The 23,561-nt window shown below is 43.1% G+C and overlaps 2 protein-coding genes across 5 annotated transcripts in view; one reads left to right on the top strand and one right to left on the bottom strand.

Annotated features, from left to right (window-relative positions):
- Positions 1 to 23,561, bottom strand: part of IQGAP2 (IQ motif containing GTPase activating protein 2) — a 205,894-nt gene that overhangs the window by 37,481 nt on the left and 144,852 nt on the right. For all 4 annotated transcript variants that reach the window (XM_014594718.3, XM_014594721.3, XM_014594723.3 and 1 more), the window contains 4 exons: positions 7,706 to 7,796; positions 4,707 to 4,871; positions 2,967 to 3,109; positions 1,525 to 1,695 (listed from right to left, as the gene is read on the bottom strand). In XM_014594718.3, the coding sequence (XP_014450204.2) occupies positions 1,525 to 1,695; positions 2,967 to 3,109; positions 4,707 to 4,871; positions 7,706 to 7,796 (570 nt within the window). The remainder of the gene's footprint in view (positions 1 to 1,524; positions 1,696 to 2,966; positions 3,110 to 4,706; positions 4,872 to 7,705; positions 7,797 to 23,561) is intronic.
- F2RL2 (coagulation factor II thrombin receptor like 2) lies at positions 17,016 to 22,077 on the top strand. Its single transcript, XM_006273137.4, has 2 exons — positions 17,016 to 17,227; positions 20,369 to 22,077. Exons 1-2 carry the CDS (start codon positions 17,167 to 17,169, stop codon positions 21,445 to 21,447), a joined length of 1,140 nt encoding a protein of 379 aa, XP_006273199.1. The 5' UTR covers positions 17,016 to 17,166; the 3' UTR covers positions 21,448 to 22,077.

Here is a 23,561-nt window from a genome sequence, read left to right as displayed (position 1 = left end):
GAGCTGCAGGGGAGGGGTAGGTCCCAGCCCCCTGCCCCAATCTGCTGGGGGTAGCTAGCAGTGAGCTAGCAGCTAGCTGCCCCACCAACAGATTAGGACAGGGGGCTGGGACCTACCCCTCCCCTACAGCAGTTTCCAAGTCCCCTGCCCCCAATAGGAGACCTAGAGCCAGGAGCTCCCTGTTGCCAGGACAGGGAGACATTGGCCCTGCTTCAGCAGCAGGCAATCCCTGGGGACAGATTGTTATGTCCCAGCCCTGGCCAAGAGACAGCCGTCTCCTGGCCCAATGTTCCCTGCCAGCCCCTGGGCTAGCACCCAGGAAGAACCTAGAGCTCCCCAAGGTGGCGGCAAGGGCCCAGTTTTCTGCCATCTGCTCCAGCTTCTCTGCATGTGTAGATGCCTGCCTAGGAGTGTTTACTCTCAAGTAAACTGATCCTGGATCAAACGCACATGTAGATGCATCCCCTGTCTACTTGAGCTTGGGTTACCTATTGGAGACCAACAACTAGGCATGGTGAGGGTTCTGGCCATTAAGTGCTAATATCCATCTCACACGAGTGCAATTTTCACAGCTATTTCCCTCATTCTTTCCCTCTTTTTCCTGATTATAGCAACTGTAAAACCATGTTTTGATAAGCCACTCAAAACTGAATATAATCTTTTACTAGGTCACCTAGTACAGTTATTTCAAATAGCTGTAGAATTACCATAACACATTGCTTATAGTGGCCAAAGTAACACAAAAAGTAAGCTTTAATTCCCTGCTATAGGCATGCATATTTAGAAAGTGACTTAAAAAACCCCCACCAACCAACCAAAAAACCCTATACTTTACTGGTAAAGAATTTAAAATTATTGACCAAGTTCAGTATATACAGGAGCATGGCAAAATGTCTATAAAAAAAAACTGCAAGTCATCCAAGTTCATAATTTGCTGAGGAAAAGAAAACAAAACCAGAAGCTTCCTTTGAACCCCTTTCAGAGTACACACATGCAAAAATCCAGCTAATGCTCTTGGAATCAGGCAATATTGTTAACACAGCCACTCCCTATGACCAACAACTTCACAAAGTAAGCAGAGAACTTTGGACTTGGGGAGAGCAGAGAAAGGAATGCATTTCCTGAGTGAACCATTCCTTGGCAGAACACTAATGCTTAAGTATTTAACTAGCATTTTCCAACTTGCCCCAACTCCCCTAGTACTACAATAGCCCAACCAAAGCAGAACAGAGAAAGCAGCTAGTTACAGGTGTTACTGGGCATCTCCAATTAGATTATATGCTAGAACTGTATACAACCTATAGTCACTATAAAAATTTGGAGTTTTGCCATTTTAGAAACAATATTTCTTTCTTTCAGAGAAGACAGGGACATATTTACCCAATAATTCAGTTTTGCCAATCAAGAACATGAAGATATTTGTTCTGCATTAGCAGCAGACAAAAAGGGGCATTTAGTTTGTCATGTAAGAAGCTAGCAGCACACTAAAGAAAGTAACTGATCTCTATTAGTGCACAGCAGTACCTGTATTTTGATGACAGATGGCTCCTGATTTTGGAGATAAGTTTTTCTCTCCTTATAACTTTTTCTAATGAGGAATCCCCTTGCTTGGGCTTGTAGCTGAACAATCAAGTTTTCATTAGCAAGCCACAGCTGCTCTCGATTGTAATCTGCTGTAACTTGCCCAACAATTTTCTGGTAAGAGATCACGCAAAAGGTCAGGCATTTAATAAACAATTAAGCAAACCTCAAATAAATTTCCAAAGCTCATCTAGATCCCCAACATGCATTACAAAAATCCCTCCAATTTATCAGCCCAGTTTAACAGTAGTTGGCTGTTGAGAATTGAGAGCCAATTTACTACCATTATGATTCTGTTTAAAACTTTAAAAGGGAGGACTGAATTGCCTTCAGATGGCAGCAGCTGAAAAGATTGATTTTAGACAACCCACCATATCATATATTAAAGTTTAAAAACTCTTGTTTTGCAGCACTTCCAGCCTCTCCCAAGAGTCTACCATGCATGTGAACTGAAGAACCTGGAACTGGCAACATTTATCTGTTAGGATTTTAACAATTGATGCAGCTCCAGCAGTTCAAGTCTTTACTGCAGATGCACTGCATCATTATAAAAAGCAGTTTGTATTAGAAATGGGATAAAATTACACTAGTATAAGTAATTTTTACCTTGATGTTGTAGTACTGTGCAGCAGGAATTAGCAATGGCATAGTTAAATGCAGTCTAGTCGCATGTTTAAACAGGATTTATCCATATAGAGATTTCAGGCCAGGTACAGACATTACACTTTTATTGGTAGAAGTAATTGGAAACAGGTCTACACTCACAATGGAACAGAAGTTCGGTGCACAGACAGACTAATTTAAAAATGGCAGAATCCATGGGTGAATGTGCATTCTGTTTGCTACTGATCTAAAATTATGCTGCTTACAGAAAACTGTACAAGTTAGAGTGATTCTGCCTTGGGCTTTCTGAATGTCTGTATCTTGCCTCAGTGTCTGAATCACACAATGTAGTTAGACCTCAATATAGCCCCCGATTCAGGAAAGTAGTTGTGCACATAGTCAATAGTTTTCCTAAACTGATGACTGTATAAAACCTATACTGTGTACAGGAGTTCAATAAGTGATAGTAAACAGGATTAGATAGACTTGGAAGATTTAAAAGCAGTTAAGGGAACATTCAACTTGGGAGATATGAGCCAAAGTAAGATCCTCTTGGACTGCACATGGGGTATTAACCACCTTTTAAAGGATTTGATTAGATAATTAAATTCTACTGTATTTGGGGAATGAACAGCCTGCAGTGAAATACAGTTAGAGGATTCCTCCTCTTTTCTTTCTATTTTAAGTGCTTTTTGAGTGCTTCAAAACTATGAAATAACCATATTTTTACCCACTGTGGGCCACATTAGCGTGCAATCATTTTGAACATTTTTGTACCCTACCTGGATTTCATCACTGGTCAGCCAAGAAGTTTTTGGTACAACTCCTTCAGATGGAACACAGGTACCTTCTCCAGTTTCCACATTGTAATAATAATCATATATATCATTCATTACTTGTTTGATCCATGGGCTTTCATTAATATCTAAAAAGCAGTAGGGATTACTGTTAATACATAAAATCAGAACACTATTACAGTTTCTCCCCTTCCCTACACCTTTCTCCACAAAAAAAAAAAAAAAAAAAAAGCTTTCCATGATTACTCATGTATGAAAGTCAACAAAAGTCAATTTTAGGGACTATTTGTAAAAATATCCTGTTGTGTTAACACTGATCAAGTCTTCTGCTGCAGGACACTCAGTAGCCTAAAATGCAGTATACAGCATGACCCAAATACTTTGTGAACTCCCCTGCAAACACATAGGTTTGCAAAGTGCCTGTGGGTGTATGGAGAACCACCAGGTATGGCTTCAATTTTAGTTGCAAAAGGGTGACTTTTTTCCAAAAAAGGGAATGCTGATGAGCTCCACCTAAATCAGAGAAGCTCTTTGAAACAAAAGCCACAGTAAACAGCTAAGTGAATCATGTTTAATTCAGCAATGTGCTACAAATTAAGCAGCCTACAAACCACACAGCTATGAATGCTCCAGGTTCTACCTATTAGACTGACTGACCACCAGCTGCTACCAATATGTAAAGTACTGTGCTATTTAACTCTACCCAGATCCCGGCAGCCACCAGTCTATCCCAAGACCTTCATTGTTACTAATGCAAATAGAGCCAAGACAAGCATTAGAAAAAAAGATGAGGTTTTTTTTGCAGTATCTGCTACAGGCTGGGCCTTGTTAACTATGGGTGCACATTACAGACTTGCCATATTCATGTTATTACCCAGATCACCACTATCAGCTTTTGGGAAACAAAAACAAGTGTGTATCTTAAATGTCTTGGGTAAGTTTCCTCATGGATAAAAGGTTCCAAGGTAAACTTGATAAGAAAGCTTCCCAAACCCTCAATTCTTGCTATATGCAGAAGCTACTTCTTTATACTGGGAAAAGGCTTTGTATTAATATGTTAAATATGAGGTACTAGACACTGTAAACCGGAACTGCTGTATTTAAAAAAGTTTCAGCTTATTGGGTTATCCAGAACCAGCTGACAATTTTACACAGGAAAGTCCTGTTCAAAGAAAAGGGGGCCAGATTCTGGCTCTAGCTGCACCATGTGAAATTGCTCTTGCATTGCTAAAGGCCCTAAAAGGGGTCTGACAGCTCTGGGGAGCTTTCTAAATGCAGAATGAGCAAAGGGCCAACAAATACAGCCAAAGCCTCCCCATTGTAGTGGTTAGTGTAGGGCAGTGGGAAAGAATGGCTGTGAGGTTCTGCACTGTGGTGCAGTAAGTTACTCAAACCCACTTCAGCCCCCAGGAAGCTTCAGACACAACTTTATCCCTCCCTTCCACATGGGCAAGGCAGAGCAAAGAATTCAGAACCATATATTTTATAACCAAATGATGAATACACACTGTGATGAATTTACTCAATGTAGTCAAGCTCTAAAGGAGTTAAGTGAAAACAAACAAACAAACAAAATGGGGAGCTAAATACCTCTTGAATAATCCAATGGAAAAAGAAAAAATCCCAGGTTCCCCAGTAACACTGTGGCTTAGTTTACGTTTTTCACAAGGCCTTCATCCCCCCTACAGATATGGGTTCCCCCATTCAAAGGATTTTCATTTTTACCTTTTTTGGTTTTTAAATTTTTGGCTTCCAAAAGTTTCTGGTAATAGGCTTCAGCACACTCTGGAACAACTCTTAAGCCATATTTAGGAGATTGCAATATAGCTAGGAGAGGCTCTGAATCACCTTTTTCCAAACACTTGTTAATCATTGAAGTTCCAAGAGTCACTAAACAAAATTACATTGAAAATTAAGAACATTATATACGTGCACATCTTTCAACTATCTAGAGAATGTGTTTCCCCACTAGAATGTTTAGAAGCTACATATACACATGCATAATACAATACCACCCTCCAACGTTATAACAGTATTCCTTTACAGAAAAATTCAGGCATAGGCCAAGCAGAAGACAAACCAACTTATGGTCATATCCCGGCATACTATCAAATTTCCTAGGCTATGAGGAGAGTGGAATAAGCCACTGAAACAGTCTCCCACAGCTTGTTTGTTACACACTTCAGTGTATGGGAGGTATATTACAAAACCCCCCAAAACAAACTTTCTGCTCGTGTGCAGAGTTAATGCAGAAGCAATTTCCACTGCTTCCCTTGTACATATTTCTACCTCTACCCCTGCAGGATCTGTCCCTTAGGTTTTACAAAAGTCTTTGCAAACTGGTATCAGACTTAAACGTGAATTTGGGAAAGAACCCCTCTCCAAAACATTGCCAGGTTAGAAACATTAAATCTGAAAACAAGATGACAGTCTGCTTTTATGATCAGACTAGGTATATAGGGGTGCACTGATAGAGAGTTTTGCAGCTGATACCGATAGCCGATTTTTAAGGAGGCATATCAACTGATGTCGATCCGATTTCCGACACCCAGCCCCGCAGCATGGAGAACTACCTCCAGCTGGTAAGTCTGGGTGGTGGAAGTGGATGGGGGGAAGCAGGGCAGATCAAGGCCCCAGCAGTGAGGGAGGGTGTGGGGCTGGGGCAAGCACTGCCCAACCAGGGCAGGGTAGACATGGCATGGTTGACAAGGGGGCTAGGGGGAAGAGGGCAGCTCCTGCCGTTGTGCACCACTTAGCCAGGAGCCACTGGTCCGGTAACTCACCTGGCACTCACCTGCTTGTCTGGAGGCTCCCACCACTTCCAAGAGGGTAGGGGCAGCGTGAGCCCCCAGATCTGCGCGGGGCAGGACAGACCAGGGCTGGGCCAAACTCTTCCTGGAAGGGTGGGGCTGCGCTGGGAAGGGGCTATGGCGAGTTTGTGGATGTGGCCCCCTCTGTAGCCTCTTCCCAATGTAGCCCTAACCTGCCAGGAAGAGCTTGGCGCAGCCCCAGCCCATCCCACGCAGATCTGGGGGCACATGCCCCTCAATGCCCTCTAGGACAAGTGGTGGGAGCCGCCGGATGAGCAGGTAAGTGGCTCTCTGCTGAGCAATGCGTGGCAACAGGAACCCCCCCCCCACCTCCCACATGAGCCACAGCTCCGTGCCATGCCCGCCCAGCTCCAGCCACTCCCTCACTGCAGGGGCCTTGATCTGCTCCCCACAGCTGCTTCCCTCCCCACTCCCCTTGCACCACACCAGACTTACCAGCTGGAGGTAGCTCCGCACGCTGCCAGACTGTGCTCCTTGCCACCTGTGCACATGCATGGGCCATTTATTGGCCCAATTAAATTGGTCTGATATGGGCGATTTCTGATATAGTAAATTTTCTTTAAATCGGTGCTGATCCGATATTGGACCAATGTATTGGTGCAGCTCTAAAAGTTTACATCCTGCTCCAGATATTAGAAACAGAATGAGAGAGCCTGCCTCTTCACCACATCTGTTATTTATCCAGGCTTAAAAGAAATTGAACTCTGCACTGTACCCACACTCTTGTGATGCACTGAAGACAACTGCAATAACCAGTGCATGGCATTAGAGTATCAGCAGCACCAGCCTGCTGTAGCTAGCACTGATGCAGCTACTACTGACTTCTGGACTATGGAAGTGTCAGCCCTGCTTATACATCTATCTGAGCATCTTTCTAGTCACCAGTATTAGCATACCAGTGCTCATCATAATCCTTCTCCTTTTCTGGGCCCCCCCCGGGGGGGGGAGGAGTCATTTCCCCTCCCTCTAGCATCCGGCAGAGGGGACAAGAGGGGACTTATCTTGCCACTCGGTGGCAGTGGCCAGATCCCATTGCGGTGCCCTGGGAGTCGAGGGAGGAACAACTCCTCTCCCTGCCCCCCACAAAGGGCCCTGCCAGAGGCATCTGGCCCTGCCCCCACCTGGCTGTTGGAGCAACAAGAGGGGAGTGACTGAGTCAAAACTTCCGGGAGAGAAGACAACATTAATAAATTGGTATGCACAGGCTATACAACCAGGACAGGTCCACCCTGACTTTTTCCAGACTGCTATTTTCATAGATAAGGTCAGGTTCAATATGGACTGGAATACTTTTTGCTTCTACACAAAAAAATCGTTTTTCAGAGTACTATTAATCATTAAACGGCAAGCTTGTAAGTTGGGGGAAGTACTGACATTTACTGAGGAATAAGGATTGACTAACCAAAGTTGTGACCATGTAAGGAATTCTGGTCTTGCAACATAGATAAGGTATTATATATAAAACTTAAGCAGTTATGATAAAAACTTGAGAGAAGTTTTCAACTACTCTGTAATTTCCTTTTCTCATCCCCTCGCATTTGTTTTCATGCTATATAAGAGACATTTTTATGCCATTTCATCAGTTCTGTGAAAATAGTGGTGTTAGAAACCTGCAGTTTTATTATATTTAAGCAGTAAAAGATCACATCAACTAAGACATATCCATGATGTTCTGGACATATTTAACAGTAATCTGGCATTTGAATTTTATTTCAGTCACTTTCAACCATCCTGTAATATGTTTGTTTGTTTTTTTTAACTAAATACATTTAAGAGAGCCATTAAATTAACCTGGCTACAATTCCACGTGAACATGAATCAAAATGAGAAATCCTTGCATTTGTTCAGGATAAAAAGTAGTCAAGTTTAATTCAGATTCAGGTTGTTGCTTACAGTTTTCTGCCTCTTCTATATTCCTATTAGCATCATCGATTCCTTTTTGTATTTCATCTAGCCAGAGAACTGCTGATTCATCATGGGTTTCCTGAAAAAGGAGGAGGAAAAGTATTTGAATATAAAAAGTCAAATTCACTCCAAACACAACATTAAAGCTTTGAAAGAGAAAAACCTTTTGGAAACCTCAGGACACAGAGGCTGCTCACAGATGTTAATGTTTTGTCTTCTGCCCCGCCCCCCACACCTCCAAACACACTTTACCAGAAGAAGCAGCATGTTACTTTCATAGACATTAGGTGCTAGAAGGGCCCTTGAGAGACCATCAATTCCAGCCCCCCTGCCATAGGTAGGAAGTCTGCTGGGGTCAAATTATCCCAGCAAAATAATCATCCAAATGTCTTTTGAAAGACTCCACGGTAGGTGCTTGCACCACCTCTGGAGGGCATCTGTTCCAGACCCTGAACACTTGGACTGTAAAGAAGTTTTTCCTTATGTCTAGTCTAAATCAGCCTTCAACCAACTCTGCAGTATCTGTATAGATCAGGGCACTTCAGTGGGGCTTTTTGGCGCTTTTGGCTAAAGCTGATTCAATCAGCTATTGCATAAAAGTGCCAAAAAAGCTCCAAAAGTGCTCAATCTATACAGATGCTACAGAGCCAGATCCAGCTAAGGTGCTGCCTCTACTGAGCATGTGCTGGGCTCAGCACATGAGCTCTCTGAGTTTAAAGTGCTGCTTTTTTTTTTTTACATCCGCAGGCAACTGAAGGCTACAAACAGATACTGCATTTGTCCTGGGGTAAACCATTTTATCCTGGAACAAGTTACAGACCCCCCACACCAAGTCCTGCTACAGACCCCCACACCAAGGGGAAGAAATAGATGCGGGGCTCCTGAGGCAACTCTCGGAGACCATAAAAGCTAAAGAGGCGGTAGTCATGGGGAACCTAAACTACCTGGACATCTGCTGGGAGACGCAGACAGCAAGGTCCCATCGCTCACGCAGGTTTCTAACCAGTGTACAGGACCTCCACCTGACACAGGAGGTGCATGGTCCCACTAGGGGGAATGCCATACTGGATCTGGTATTGGCAACAGGGGATGACATGATAGGGGACCTCCAGATCAGTAGCCATTTGGGAGACAGTGATCACCTTATAATAGAATTCAACATAAGACGGCGAGTGGGTAAGGTAACTAGTAGGGTGAAAGTCCTAGACTTTAGGAAAGCTGATCTCAATGCACTCAGGTGATTAGTCAAGGAAGCACTGCAGAGTAGGAGTTTTGATGGGATGGGAGCCCAAGAAGGGTGGCTGTGCCTAAAGGAAACGATCCTTCGGGCACAAAGCAAGACGATCCTCGAGCGAGGCAAAAGAGGGAAAGGGGCCAGGAGGCTTCCATGGCTGACCAGAGAAATCCAGGGCAGCCTAAGGGCCAAAAGGAGAGCACATAAAAAGTGGAAACAGGGTGAGATCACTAAAGATGAATATACCTCCTCTGCTCGTGCTTGTAGGGAGGCAGTTAGGCGGGCCAAAGCTACCATGGAGCTGAGGATGGCAACCCAAGTAAAGGACAACAAGAAATTGTTTTTTAGATATATTGGGAGTAAAAGGAAGGCCCAGGGAGGAATAGGACCCCTGCTAAATGGGCAGAAACAATTGGTGACAGATAGGGGGGACAAGGCTGAACTCCTCAACGAGTTCTTTGCCTCAGTGTTCCTAAGTGAGGGGCACGACAAGTCTCTCACTGGGGTTGTAGAGAGGCAGCAGCAAGGCGCCAGACTTCCATGCGTAGATCCTGAGGTGGTGCAGAGTCACTTGGAAGAACTGGATGCCTTTAAGTCAGCAGGCCTGGATGGGCTCCATCCGAGGGTGCTGAAGGCACTGGCCGACATCACTGCAGAGCCACTGGCGGGAATATTCGAATGCTCGTGGCGCACGGGCCAAGTCCCGGAGGACTGGAAAAGGGCTAACGTGGTCCCCATTTTCAAAAAGGGGAGGAAGGAGGACCCGGGCAACTATAGGCCGGTCAGTCTCACCTCCATCCTTGGTAAAGTCTTTGAAAAAATTATCAAGGCTCACATTTGTGAGACCCCGGCAGGGCAAATTATGCTGAGGGGAAACCAGCATGGGTTTGTGGTGGGCAGATCATGCCTGACTAACCTAGTCTCTTTCTATGACCAGGTTACGAAACGCCTGGACACAGGAGGAGGGGTGGATGTCGTATACTTAGACTTCAGGAAGGCCTTCGATACAGTATCCCACCCCATACTGGTGAACAAGTTAAGAGGCTGTGATGTGGATGACTGCACAGTCTGGTGGGTGGCGAATTGGCTAGAGGGTCGCACCCAGAGAGTCGTGGTGGATGGGTCGGTTTCAACCTGGAAGGGTGTGGGCAGTGGGGTCCCGCAGGGTTCAGTCCTTGGACCGATACTCTTTAATGTCTTCATCAGCGACTTGGACGAGGGAGTCAAATGTACTCTGTTCAAGTTTGCAGATGACACAAAGCTATGGGGAGAAGTGGACACGCCGGAGGGCAGGGAACAGCTGCAAGCAGACCTGGATAGGTTGCACAAGTGGGCAGAAAACAACAGGATGCAGTTCAACAAGGAGAAATGCAAAGTGCTGCACCTAGGGAGGAAAAATGTCCAGCACACCTACAGCCTAGGGAATGACCTGCTGGGTGGCACAGAGGTGGAAAGGGATCTTGGAGTCCTAGTGGACTCCAAGATGAACATAAGCCAGCAGTGTGACGAAGCCATCAGAAAAGCCAATGGCACTTTATCGTGCATCAGCAGATGCATGACAAATAAGTCCAGGGAGGTGATACTTCCCCTCTATAGGGCGTTGGTCAGACCGCAGTTGGAGTACTGCGTGCAATTCTGGGCGCCACACTTCAAGAAGGATGCGGATAACCTGGAGAGGGTCCAGAGAAGGGCCACTCGTACGCTCAAGGGCCTGCAGACCAAGCCCTACGAGGAGAGACTAGAGAAACTGGACCTTTTCAGCCTCCGCAAGAGAAGGTTGAGAGGCGACCTTGTGGCTGCCTATAAGTTCATCACGGGGGCACAGAAGGGAATAGGTGAGGATTTATTCACCAAGGCGCCCCCAGGGGTTACAAGAAACAATGGCCACAAGCTAGCAGAGAGCAGATTTAGACTAGACATTAGGAAGAACTTCTTCACAGTTCGAGTGGCCAAGGTCTGGAACGGGCTCCCAAGGGAGGTGGTGCTCTCCCCTACCCTGGGGTCTTCAAGAGGAGGTTAGATGAGCATCTAGCTGGGGTCATCTAGACCCAGCACTCTTTCCTGCTTATGCAGGGGTTCGGACTTGATGATCTATTGAGGTCCCTTCCGACCCTAACATCTATGAATCTATAAGTTGCAATCATTCAGACATTCTCCACACAGATTCAGACATCCATGCCCACTGTCTTGGAATTAATCCTAAAGAGGTTTGCAGAATACAAAATGCCAGCAGTTTATCCCAGGACATAACCATTCAGATGCACTTTGCTATCCCAGGATTGTTTCACTGAATCAATGGCAGAAAAGCAGCAATGCAGTCAGCCATTTACTAAACCCAACTGTCATGTACATATAACCACTCTTCTAATGCTGGGATATTTTGGTCTAGGAAGCCACGGGTGCAACTTCTCCAGGGACAAATGCAACAGCTGTTCCTAGCCTAAAGCTAAATTTGACCACAGAAACCTAGACCTAAAGCCAAAAAGCAAAAATGTATTGTACACATTTGGTGAACTGTTTCTTTCAGTTCACCAAATGCATAACAGTTCTACTTAAAATGCAAAAGAGCCTGGCACAGCCCTGGCGGTCTCAGCCCACAGCAGCAGCCCACCCCACCTGCACAGCTCCAGCCATGTCCAGGTGTGCCGTGGAATCTTGGAGTGGCGTGGCTACAGCCAGTGCCACCACCATGCTTTGGCCAGCCCACCACTGATACTCCCCCCCTGCCCATCTCGGCCACTCGCCAACAGACAACTCTGACACCACTTATTATAAAAAAAGTAGAGGAAGATCCAATTCCCCTTTTCACCTTAAAACCACCATTAGATTACCATCGGAAGTACAAGAAAAACTGCAGACCCTGATCCCTCTACTACTCAACCCAGGGACTTTACACCTGCTTCCTAAAATCCACAAACAAGGAAACCCCGGCAGACCTATCCTTTCAAACCATGGAACCCTAATGGAAGAAATATCAGGTTTCGCTGAATCCATCTTAAAACTGCTCGTCACCAAAAGGCCGAGTTTCATCCCAGATGCAACAGACTTCCTGTGAAAACTCAAAAACACAGACCATCTTTCCCAGCAATACCCTCCTAGCCACCATGGATGTCATTAGCTTACACACCAACATCCCACACCAGGATGGCATCCAAGCCTGCCTCACATATCTACAAGAACAAGACTACAACTCAGAGTAGACTTCAGGATATCACTGAACTCATATACTTCATCCTCACACACAGCAACTTCAGTTTCAACAACCAACACTTCCTCCAGACCCTGGGCACAGCTATGGGCACCAAAGTAGCCCCACAATATGCCAACCTTTTTATGGCTCACCTAGAAGAATTCCTCAAGAACTGCACCATCAAACCCTTACTATACCCGAGATCCATAGATGACGTCTTCATCATTTGGACCGAAACCCTGCAGTCTCCAATTGATTTCCACCCAAAATTCAACAATCATCACCTCTTCATCAGACTATCACTTGAATACTCTAATACCAGCATTTCCTTTTTGAACACCATGATCAATATCCAAAATTGTAAAATTCAAACCACCATATATAAGAAACCCACAGGCTGTACACAGAACCAGCAATCACCCAAAACACACCAAGAAAGCTGTAATTTTCCAATACTACCGAACCTGTGACAATACCTATGATCGTCACAAATCTCAAAAGGGCCTTCAACCAATAAGAACACTCCTCCAGAGCAACAGATTGCACTTTTGAAAGAGCAACCTGGATACCCAAAAAGAGCCCAGGAAGGGTGGCTGTGCCTTAAGGAAATGATCATTCAGATATAGAGGGAGACGATCCTGATGCGGGGAAAAAGGGGGAAAGGGGCCAAGAGGCTTCCTTGGCTGACCAGAGAAATCCAGAGCAGTCTACGGGCTAAAAGGGGGGCATATAATAAGTGGAAACGGGGAGAGATTACTAAAGAGGAGTATACCTCCTCTGCTCGTGCTTGTAGGGAGGCAGTTAGACAGGCCAAAGCTACAATGGAGCTGAGGATGGCATCCCAAGTTAAGGATAACAAAAAATTGTTCTTTAGATATATAGGGAGTAAAAGGAAGGCCCAGGGTGGAATAGGACCTCTACTAAATGGGCATAAGCAACTGGAGATGGACAGGGGGAACAAGGCTGAACTCCTCAATGAATTCTTTGCCTCAGTGTTCTTAAGCGAGGGGCAGAACAAGTCTCTCACTGGAATTGTAGAGAGGCAGGAGCAAGGCACCAGACTGCAATGCGTAGACCCTGAGGTGGTGCAGAGTCACTTGGAAGAACTGGATGCGTTTAAGTCAGCAGGCCTGGACAAGCTCCATCCGAGGGTACTGAAGGCACTGGCTGATGTCATTGAGCAGCCACTGGTGGGAATATTTGAACACTCGTGGCGCGTGGGCCAGGTCCCGGAGGACTGGAAAAGGGCCAACGTGGTCTCCATTTTCAAGAAGGGGAGGAAGGAGGACCCAGGCAACTATAGGCTAGTCAGTCTCACCTCCATCCTAGGCAAAGTCTTTGAAAAAATTATCAAGGCTCACATTTGCAAGAGTCCAGCAGGAAAAATTATGCTGAGGGGAAACCAGCACAGGTTCATAGCAGGTAGATCATGCCTGACTAATCTAGTCTCTTTTTATGATCAGGTTACAAAACACCTGGACGCAGGAGTAGGGGTTGATGTCATTTACTTAGACTTCAGGAAGGCCTTCGATACGGTATCCCACCCCATACTGGTGAACAAGTTAAGAGGCTGTGACTTGGATGACTACGCAGTCCGGTGGGTGGTGAATTGGCTAGAGGGTCACACCCAGAGAGTCGTAGCGGATGGGTTGGTATTGACCTGGAAGGGTGTGGGCAGTGGGGTCCCGTAGGGCTCGGTCCTTGGACTGATACTCTTCAATATCTTCATCAGCGACTTGGATGAGGGAGTGAAGTGTACTCTGTCCAAGTTTGCGGATGACACAAAACTGTGGGGAGAAGTGGACACGCTGGAGGGCAGGGAACAACTACAAGCAGACCTGGACAGGTTGGACATGTGGGCGGAAAACAACAGAATGCAGTTCAACAATAAGAAATGCAAAGTGCTGCACCTAGGGAGGAAAAATGTCCAGCATACCTACTGCCTAGGGAATGACCTGCTTGGTGGAACGGAAGCGGAAAGGGATCTTGGAGTCCTAGTAGACTCCAAGATGAACATGAGTCACGGCAGGCGTGACAAAGTCACCAGAAAAGCTAATGGCACTTTGTCGTGAATCAGCAGATGCATGACGAACAGAACCAAGGAGGTGATACTTCCCCTCTATCGGGTGCTGGTCAGACCGCAGTTGGAGTACTGCATGCAATTTTGGGTATCGCACTTCAAGAGGGCTGTGGATAACCTGGAGAGGGTCCAGAGAAGGGCCACATGTATGGTTAAAGGCTTGCAGGCCAAGCCCTATGAGGAGAGACTAGGGCACCTGGACCTCTTCAGCCTCCGCAAGAGAAGGTTGAGAGGCGACCTTGTGGCTTCCTATAAGTTCATCATGGGGGCACAGAAGGGAATTGGTGAGGTTTTATTCACCAAGGCACCCCCGGGGGTTACAAGAAATAATGGCCACAAGCTAGCAGAGAGCAGATTTAGACTAGACATTAGGAAGAACTTCTTCACAGTTCGAGTGGCCAGGGTCTGGAACGGGCTCCCAAGTGAGGCGGTGCTCTCCCCTACCCTGGGGGTCTTCAAGAGGAAGTTAGATAGGCATCTAGCTGGGGTCATCTAAACCCAGCACTCTTTCCTGCCTATGCAGGGGGTCGGACTCGATCTATTGAGGTCCCTTCCGACCCTAACATCTATGAATCTATGGAAAAGAACCCTCCCCCCTCCAAATTACACACCATTAGTTATGACATATCACCCTTCCCTGGAACCTACATGGAAAATCCTCAAACAACTGCAATCCATACTGCAACAATCCAACTGCATCCATAGAAGACGACCCGATTCTTAAAGAGATCTTTCTAGAACCACCCATCATAGCCTTTAAACAAAGCACCAAACCTCACTAACCTCATCACCAGATACAAGTTCCCCATGACCCAAACCACAGCTCATGCCAGAACAAGAAATGCAAAACCTGCCAACACATCTCCACCATCCTCACAACTACAGCCCACAACAGAACCATCACCATTCCTGGATCTTATGCCTGCATCTCCAGAAACGTTATACAATCTCATCCAGTGGACCAAATGCCCCGATGGAAAAATATGTAAGAGAAACCAAACAGGAGCTGAGCACCAGAATGAATGCATACCGAAAAATCTATCGAAGACAAGAATACCCAACTACCTGTGGGTGCCCACTTCTCACAAGCAATCACTCCCTCTCCGATCTCTCAGTTCTAATCCTCAAAGGGAACTTACAAAACACCTTTCATAGACGAGCCTATGAACTCTACTTCATATATCTACTGGATACAAAAAAAAATCATGGACTTGATATAGACATTGGATTTATGACATTAGAACCTGCCAGACCTGACCTCTTACAACGTTGTTTCCTCCACCCCCACCTTTCTCCCCTCCCCCACTTTTTTGCCCTTTATCTTCCTAATTCCCAGCCTTTTCCTCTCTCACAGACAGCTTCTTTTTTACCTTGTATTATTTATCACTACTGTACAGTCTCTGACTCACCTTTGGCATTCCCCCTCCCCCCAGCCCCCATTTTCTTCCCTCCTCACCTGCTCTACCTTTTGTCTTCCTAATCTCTACCTATTTACATTCTCACTAACATCTTGTTACACTTTTAGCTTCTGTCATTCCTTGGAGTCTCAGAACAGCAGAGACTCCCTATGCCTGAAGGGTGATTGTGCCCAAAAGCTTGCTAAGAACTTTTTTCCAACTGCTCAGTTGGTCTAATAAAAGATATCACATGTACTCAAAGAGCCTTGCCTGCTTAAATAAGTAAGTGAGACATGTGCCAGTGTGGGTACAAGAGGAGATACTCTAATGAGGCCAGGCTTCAGTAATGCTCTGTCCAGATGTCCCTAGTAGATTCATGGTAGAAGCCTTAAAATCCAAAGAATGATCATTCTTGCATGTAAACTTTATATTGACACTGCTGCCAAGAGCATTCCAACAGTATTAGACATTATAGCTGCATACAGATGTAAAAAAACCTGCAAAAAAACAGCGCTTTAAACTCTGTGCATGCCCAGAAGAGGTATCAGATTAGTTAGAACCAGCTCACCCAACATCTGTATAGATCAGAAGCTTCAGTGGGGCTTTTTTGGTGCTTTTATCTAATAGCTGACTGAATTAACTTAGATAGACGCGCCAAAAAGCCCTGATGAAATGGGAATCTATATGGACTCTGCAGAGCAGGGTCGAACTAATGCACTGCCTCTTCTGCTAAAGCACATTTTTGTTTATTTCACATCTGTCAGCACCCTATGTGGAAGACTGATTCAGGACCATAAAGCATGTAGAACCATGCAGTAGCATTTATTAGTTTTGCAAAAAGAAAATTATTCAAAATACTTTTGCTAATTTTTTTAATGAGGTCTGTAGTGATGAAATCTGGGTTGGCCAATTCAGGTGAGCAACCAGCTTGACTGAATCTGTGGTTTAATCTATATTACTGAATTCCAAACAATAAATCAGTGCTAGCCAATATGGGAGAGGGGCGGAGAAATAAGTGTGAAAGTTCTTCCACCATAAAAGAGCATATAAATCTTTAGACACAGCCAGACTAAATATCTCCACAGGGTTTTTAATTCAAAATTTACATGTTTCATGCAGCTATGTGTATTTAATCTATGTTATAAGAAGAACTGGAGTAGGGGAGAGCTGAAAGAGGTGTTAGACAAAAAATACTTCTATTGCAAAAAGTCATATTAAAAAAAGTACAGTAAAAATATACACAAATCCCTAAGAATCATTCATTCATGCTTATGGCAAATTAGGAGTTAAACTACTGTAAGAAGAGTTTAATCCCCTCCTGCATTGGGAAATGGCTGAAACTGAGTCATGTGTATTTACATGTTCATATACCTCACGTCCTGTTGCTGTAGCAGACAAAGAACAAAGCTCGTTACCATAAATCTCACATCTACAGTTGGCTTCTGGAGGAGTAAAGGCCTATAGACTTTTGCACAAAAATGTGGACAAAAAGCCTTTCCAGATGAGTTAAAGTAGCACTATTTTACCAACTAAATTTAACTTCCTATAATGAAAATGAAAGCATTTATTTTAATAACTGGATTGCTCTCTCTTCCTTCTAGCCTAACTGGTAAGTTTCATTTTCTGTGTTTTATATTTGATCTGATGCCATCTGCATTGTATTTATTTGTATTTTAGATGATCAAGTCAGCTGATACAGTGTACAATGTCTCCAGTAAAACGTTGATTTCTCTATTTCTGTTAGAGAAAGAATCTAAGATAACTGTGTTACATATTAGTTAGCAAAATTAGAGGGAAGTGCGGAAGGGAAGAGAGCAATTGTATTTCTGTTTATTGACACTTCCATCCCCTGCACAACCCAACATATCCAACACTACCACTACTTGCAGATGTAGCAGTGATTTTGCTGGAATATACCCTCTATGTAGAGAGTATCAAACACAGAATTATTACTTAAGACGAGGAACACCAGTAGTAGAAAAGTCTTGGCTGAGTGAGAATGCTGGCATCACAAGACAAATGCTTGGGGGAATGTGGTTGTTTACAAAGACTGGGCCTAACAAAATTCTTATTTTAACTGAGGGTGGGGGGAAAGAACTAAATTTTAGAGAGCGCAAAATTGGGCATTTTATATGAAGCTAAAACAGTCATGCATTTCTTTTAAAACACACACTGCCACACACATGCATCTTTAAAAGGGCAGTCATGCCCACAGGGAATGAAAACTGACATTGTCTATGCCCAGGAAACTGATTTGAGTGATTCAAAACAACTCTACTGCAGAGCTGACATCTACAGTGGAGGGATCCCATTTTAGTGGTCAGTTAAGTGCGGACACAAGTGTTATTTTCTGTACTTTTATCAAAGATGAACTGTTGCTGCAGGGCAAATGAGTAGGTGTTTCGCACTCATCCTGTTAAATCCTGCTACCTCTTACAGAGTACATTTGCTCTGAATTCTTAAGGTATGACTCCAATTTCAAGATCTGCACTCTAAGTACAACTTCAAAGCTTTTGAGATTATTGTACCTAAAAAGATTCTCAAAAATTTAAAAGGTTACATAAGTTTGAAGTTGTACTACACCTAATACTATAAAAAAAGAATCATTGTATGTTATTAACGAATTCAGGCCAAGCACAAGTACAAACCATTTTTAGATCATCTATTGTAACACCTTTAGAAATTTCTACCTTAGACATTATCAGAAACATTGACAATAGAGAACATATCAAACACGGTATTTAGGTTTTGCCCAAGTAATAAGAGAATATTTACTATGTGACTTGTTCATAGTTCTATAGAAACTGTAATGAATTACAGGTAAACAAATCAATTACTCTCATTTTTCCTATATCTACAGATGAAAGGATATTATGATCTATCAAAACCTTTTACTAAAGGAGATAGAGTTCCATCATCCTAGTTTTAAATTGGGGAAGCAGATTAATAGTAATTTTCTAGACTGTCTATACCTACCCACAGGGGAGGGCAGCTTTCAAAAAGCCCAAGGCAGTTTTCTGGGCCAGAGACAGCTCCTCTGGAGCTGGTCCAGCCCAGTTGCAACCCTGCATGTCACACCCCACTGTGAGCACAGAAATGTCAGGGGCACATGATCCCCATACTGAGTTGCCTGTGGCCCGCCCCCATGTTTTGCTTGTGCCCACACCTGCCCTTCCCCACACACCCACCCCATTCTATACACATTGGGGGTGGGGGGCTGCAGGCTAGAAGTGAAGAACACCATCAGGGCTGGGGGGCTGTGGTTTGGGAGTGAGGGGCAAAGGCATGGGCAGGGGCAGGGCACCAGCATATCAGCGCTGCTCAGAGCCACAGAGAAGTGGGGACTCGCACACCAGTTGCAGCTGGACCTGTGTCCTGGCAAACAAAGGGGATGGGGGAGCTCTGATTTTCCCATGATAAAAAAAAAAAATCAAATACCAACATATAAGTATTTAGAATTTATTTTATTATACTGATTGAGGCACTGGTAGGTTTCCAAGCTGCTTTAAAAACAGTAAATAGATCAATGTTCAACTGATATATATGCACACACACACACACACGCAGACACACTCTCTAGTGGTGTTTAATTAAAAAAAAAAAAAAGACGGAAAAATACAGATTCTGGGGGTTTTAATCAGAGAATTTGGGATTTTTAAACAGAAAAAAAACAAACCAGGATCTCCGAGTAAAACTTCTGATTTAGTCTGATACACGATGCACTGAAAATGTGATTAACTAATCAATCTTGTCTTAAGTAGTGACATGTTCTTTCAATTAATTGCATGATAAAACCAGAACCAAGTGACAGAATTATTACACCAAAGTGTGAGCAATAACTATGGCTGGTTCCTATCACGTCTAACTGAACAAGTTACCAGTGCTCCCAGCTGGGCAAGCACTCCCAACTTCCCAAATAGCTGCTGGAGCTCACAGCTATGGGAGTGCACGGTGCCCCTTCAGCCTAGCCCACAGCTGGGACCTCTGATCATGGACAGCTCCCAGCCACAGGAGCACAGGGTGCCTATCCCCTTCCTGCCTGCAGCTACTGGGAACCTCATCAGTTATTGGAGCTCGCAGCTGCAGAAGCGCACCATGCAATCCTGTGGCTGGGAGCTCCATCAGCTGGTTGAAGCTTTCAACCACAGGAGCACCTGGTGTGCCTCCAGGGCTGGGAGCTGAGATCAACTGATGGGACTGCCAGCCATGGAAGCAGAGACTACTGCAGGGAGAGCCCAGGTTCAGGATGCTGAGCTCCCCCTGCACCACCAATATGGTGCAATGTGATTGCACACTCAATCCCATAATTGTGCCTCCTGCCATGCATGTGTGACATAGCAGGAAGTGCAACCTGTTGGGATCATGCACCAGATCCCCTTGTGCCTTCTTTTTAATGTCTGTCAGTGGCCTAAGGTGCCTTCTGCTAACATCAAGCTAATGCAGTTAATGACCTGCCATAAGCACCTGCCAGCAAAGATTACCAGTAATACACTGGATGTGAAGAACTCGGCTTGACCCTAATTCCAAGCTGAGCTTTCTGGGCTGGAAGCCAGTTTAGAAGTAAAATGAGGTTTTCCCTGAGCATAATTTTTATAGAAACTACAGGTACTTTTTTTTTTTTTTTTATAAATAGAATCATTCTTCACATTAAAGATGCAATGATTTTATAACAAGAAAAGGTATATATTAGCTCTCTCTAGAGAATAAGTTTATCTTTTCACAATTTTAACTTGTTCTTTTAAAATTCTAGGACATCAACATAAGAACAGCTCTGCAAGTCCAAACGTATCCATCAGAACCTTTCATGGAATTCAACAAGGAATTTACGAGTGCTTTCCCCTACCTGATATGGAAGATTCAACAACATCTACTCTCAGAGAATACAAATGCTCTTCGGGAAAGTCAAATGATTCAACACTGAAAGTGAATAATACCACAATACAGTATCTGAGCAGCTCTTTGAGCACCAAACTAATACCTGCAGTGTATCTAATTGTAGTTTTATTAGGCATACCATCCAACACCATCACTCTATGGATGCTATTTTTCAGAATAAGATCTGTTTGTACAGCCATATTCTACACAAATTTAGCAATTTCAGATCTTCTGTTCTGTATCATGCTGCCATTCAAGATAGCATACCACTTCAATGGAAACAACTGGATTTTTGGGGAAGTCATGTGTCGAACTATGACTGCTATTTTCTATGGCAATATGTATTGCTCCATTCTACTTCTCTCATGTATCAGCATTAGTCGTTATGTAGCCATCATTCACCCTTTCACCTACAGGAGTCTACCAAAACGAACCTATGCAATCCTAGTTTGCTGCACAGTATGGGCAATTGTTTTTCTGTACATGCTACCATTCTACATAACTAAGCAGAGCTACTGCTTGGAACAATTAAATATTTGTACCTGCCATGATGTACAAAATGCCATGGAGAGTTTATCATTCCGATTTTATTATTTTATTTGTTTAGCATTCTTTGGATTTGTAATCCCACTGACCATAACTGTTTTCTGTTATATTGCTATTATTCAAACACTAAACATTTATGAGCAGAAGTGGCTATGGTATGTTAAAATAAGTCTTTTAATCCTTACAATTTTTGCTATTTGCTTCATACCAAGCAATATCATACTTATTGTTCACCACATTAACTACTATTACAACAAGAGAGATGACTTATATTTTTTTTATCTTATTGCTTTATGTCTAAGCAGTTTGAATAGTTGCCTTGATCCATTCCTTTACTTTTTGATGTCCAAAGTCAAGGATCAATCAAATATTTATCTCACAATGGTCAAAATATCTAGGGAAGAATGACATAAGTGTAATGTCCTATATTTATTGATACACATACATTTGAAAGAGCTATATATTATTATTATATATACTAGTGTGTGTGTGTGTGTGTGTGTGTGTGTGTGTGTTTGTTTCATAAATTTAGCAAATTATATACATATTACACGTGTGTATGCAAAAGTTTTGGGTTTTTTTGAGGGTTTTTGTTTTTGTTTTTTTTTAAACAGTGCCGAGACACTTAATGATAAATGAAGTACTTATGAATAGTCTTTAATGAAAAAGCAGCCTATATTCAAAAGTACCTTCCTGAAAGAAAACTTACTTGTTTCCAATCTTTGTTAAAGTCTACTTAAAATAGTTTTGCCAACTCTTGCAATATTATCAAAAAGTCTTACAGTTTGGTGGATTAAAGTGAGACTCAGCTTTCACTTAAGAGAATCCCAAGTGTGAACACTAAAGGCCACAAGTGTCAGAAAACAAGATAAGCTCGGTAATATTTTAAAGTAAAATCTGATGATTTTTGGAAATACTCAATGCTTCTGTTTGTGACCAATGTAAAATGGTATTCTGTCCTGCCTGCCTTTAATACAATACAAACATAAGCATTCCAAGGACAACATAACACCTAAAGTTAATAAAATTCATATATGACATCTAGCACATCATTACTACTGTCTGACTGTGTATTAGAGGCCCATTTCACTTTGAATACAAGTTTTCCCATTTAGTTTGACACAGCAATCCTTCTGCATTCAAGACTCATAAACCCTACACTAGTGACCAACTACAATTTGATCCTCACAGATTTGGGGTGTTGGGGGAGAGGCAAGGAGACAACTGCAGGGTATATATTTACAGAAGTTAAAAACATTTATATTAAATATAATGCCATCTACCTCATGAAATACCTACATCAATGGCATCTGTGTATATTTCTTACTGCCAGCTGGTTAGAGTGTAAGGAACTATACTTTTGTTCACCTACACTGCTAATGCCATTTTAAGAAGCATCTAGTTAACCAAAACACCTACTTTTATTTTAATTTGAAACAGATTCTGAAAAAATGCTTGGCGGGGGGGGGGGGGGGGGGGGGGGGGAGGGGAATAAACTTCAGATCTGGTAATGCTTCCACAGAAGAATTTATCCAGATCGTTTCTTTTAACAATGCATTAAAGCTTGGCAAAGATGACAGTTAAATATATTGATTCATTAGAAAAATTGTAGCTCTCAAGTATTAAATCAAATATCTAGTAGACTTACCAGCCTTACAACTTCTCCACATTAGAAAATTCAGTCAGTTGAGAATGGCTTCAAAGACTCTTTAAACTGTGTTAGATGCTTGTTTAAAACTGACTAAACTTCAAATTAATTTTTCCTGAAATTTCCTATCCTGAACTACCTTTAAGTTTATAAATCAAAAGTGCCACCTGGACAAACAAGTGTAAGTTTACAAGGGCTTCCATAATACAGCAAGATCTACCAAACAATTAGTAGCAACACAGAAATATTCTTCAATGTAATGAGTAACTTGCCTTAAATTTTTCTTAGGAATTGTTTTATAATGATTTTAAATCTTATAGTCCAAGTACTGAACATTAAAACAATTTGCAAACAGCTGTATAATTAATCTTGTGTTCAATTACATCATGAAAGTGGTTATGTCCATCTTTGTTTATATTCCCTACCCTAAAACTGATACTAACCAGGGAACAACTATGAGGAAGCAGACATTGGCATCATGCTGAGTTGGTTTAATTTTAAATGACATATTAGAAAAACAAATCAGCATGCTGTAATGACTAAAGCAGATGTCAGAGTTAAAAGGGGGCACTAAAGTTATTATAAAAACCCAAGCTTAAAATCATTATGGCCCTCCATTGAAGTCAATTCCATGCTTTCCTTAGGATTACAAGTGCTTCAACCCTCTACCTAGCAGCAAAAGCTCAACCTGTCTTCTAGCTATAAAATATCCATCTGCCCCCAATCTTTACAATGGACCAGATCCAATAAACCAACTGCTTCCGTGCAGTCTTGACATAAAAACAAAGTTTAGCGATTCTTTAAGTAAGTGTGGCAAGTTAATATCAGTGAAGAAACGAATCAGTGAACACAGAGAAGCCTGCACAAATTTAAG

The sequence above is a fragment of the Alligator mississippiensis genome, chromosome 3 (genome assembly GCF_030867095.1).
Source record: "Alligator mississippiensis isolate rAllMis1 chromosome 3, rAllMis1, whole genome shotgun sequence".
Lineage (NCBI taxonomy): Eukaryota > Metazoa > Chordata > Crocodylia > Alligatoridae > Alligator > Alligator mississippiensis.
The sequence above is the reverse complement of the archived record's forward strand: the minus strand, read 5'-3'. Positions and strand labels throughout refer to the sequence as shown.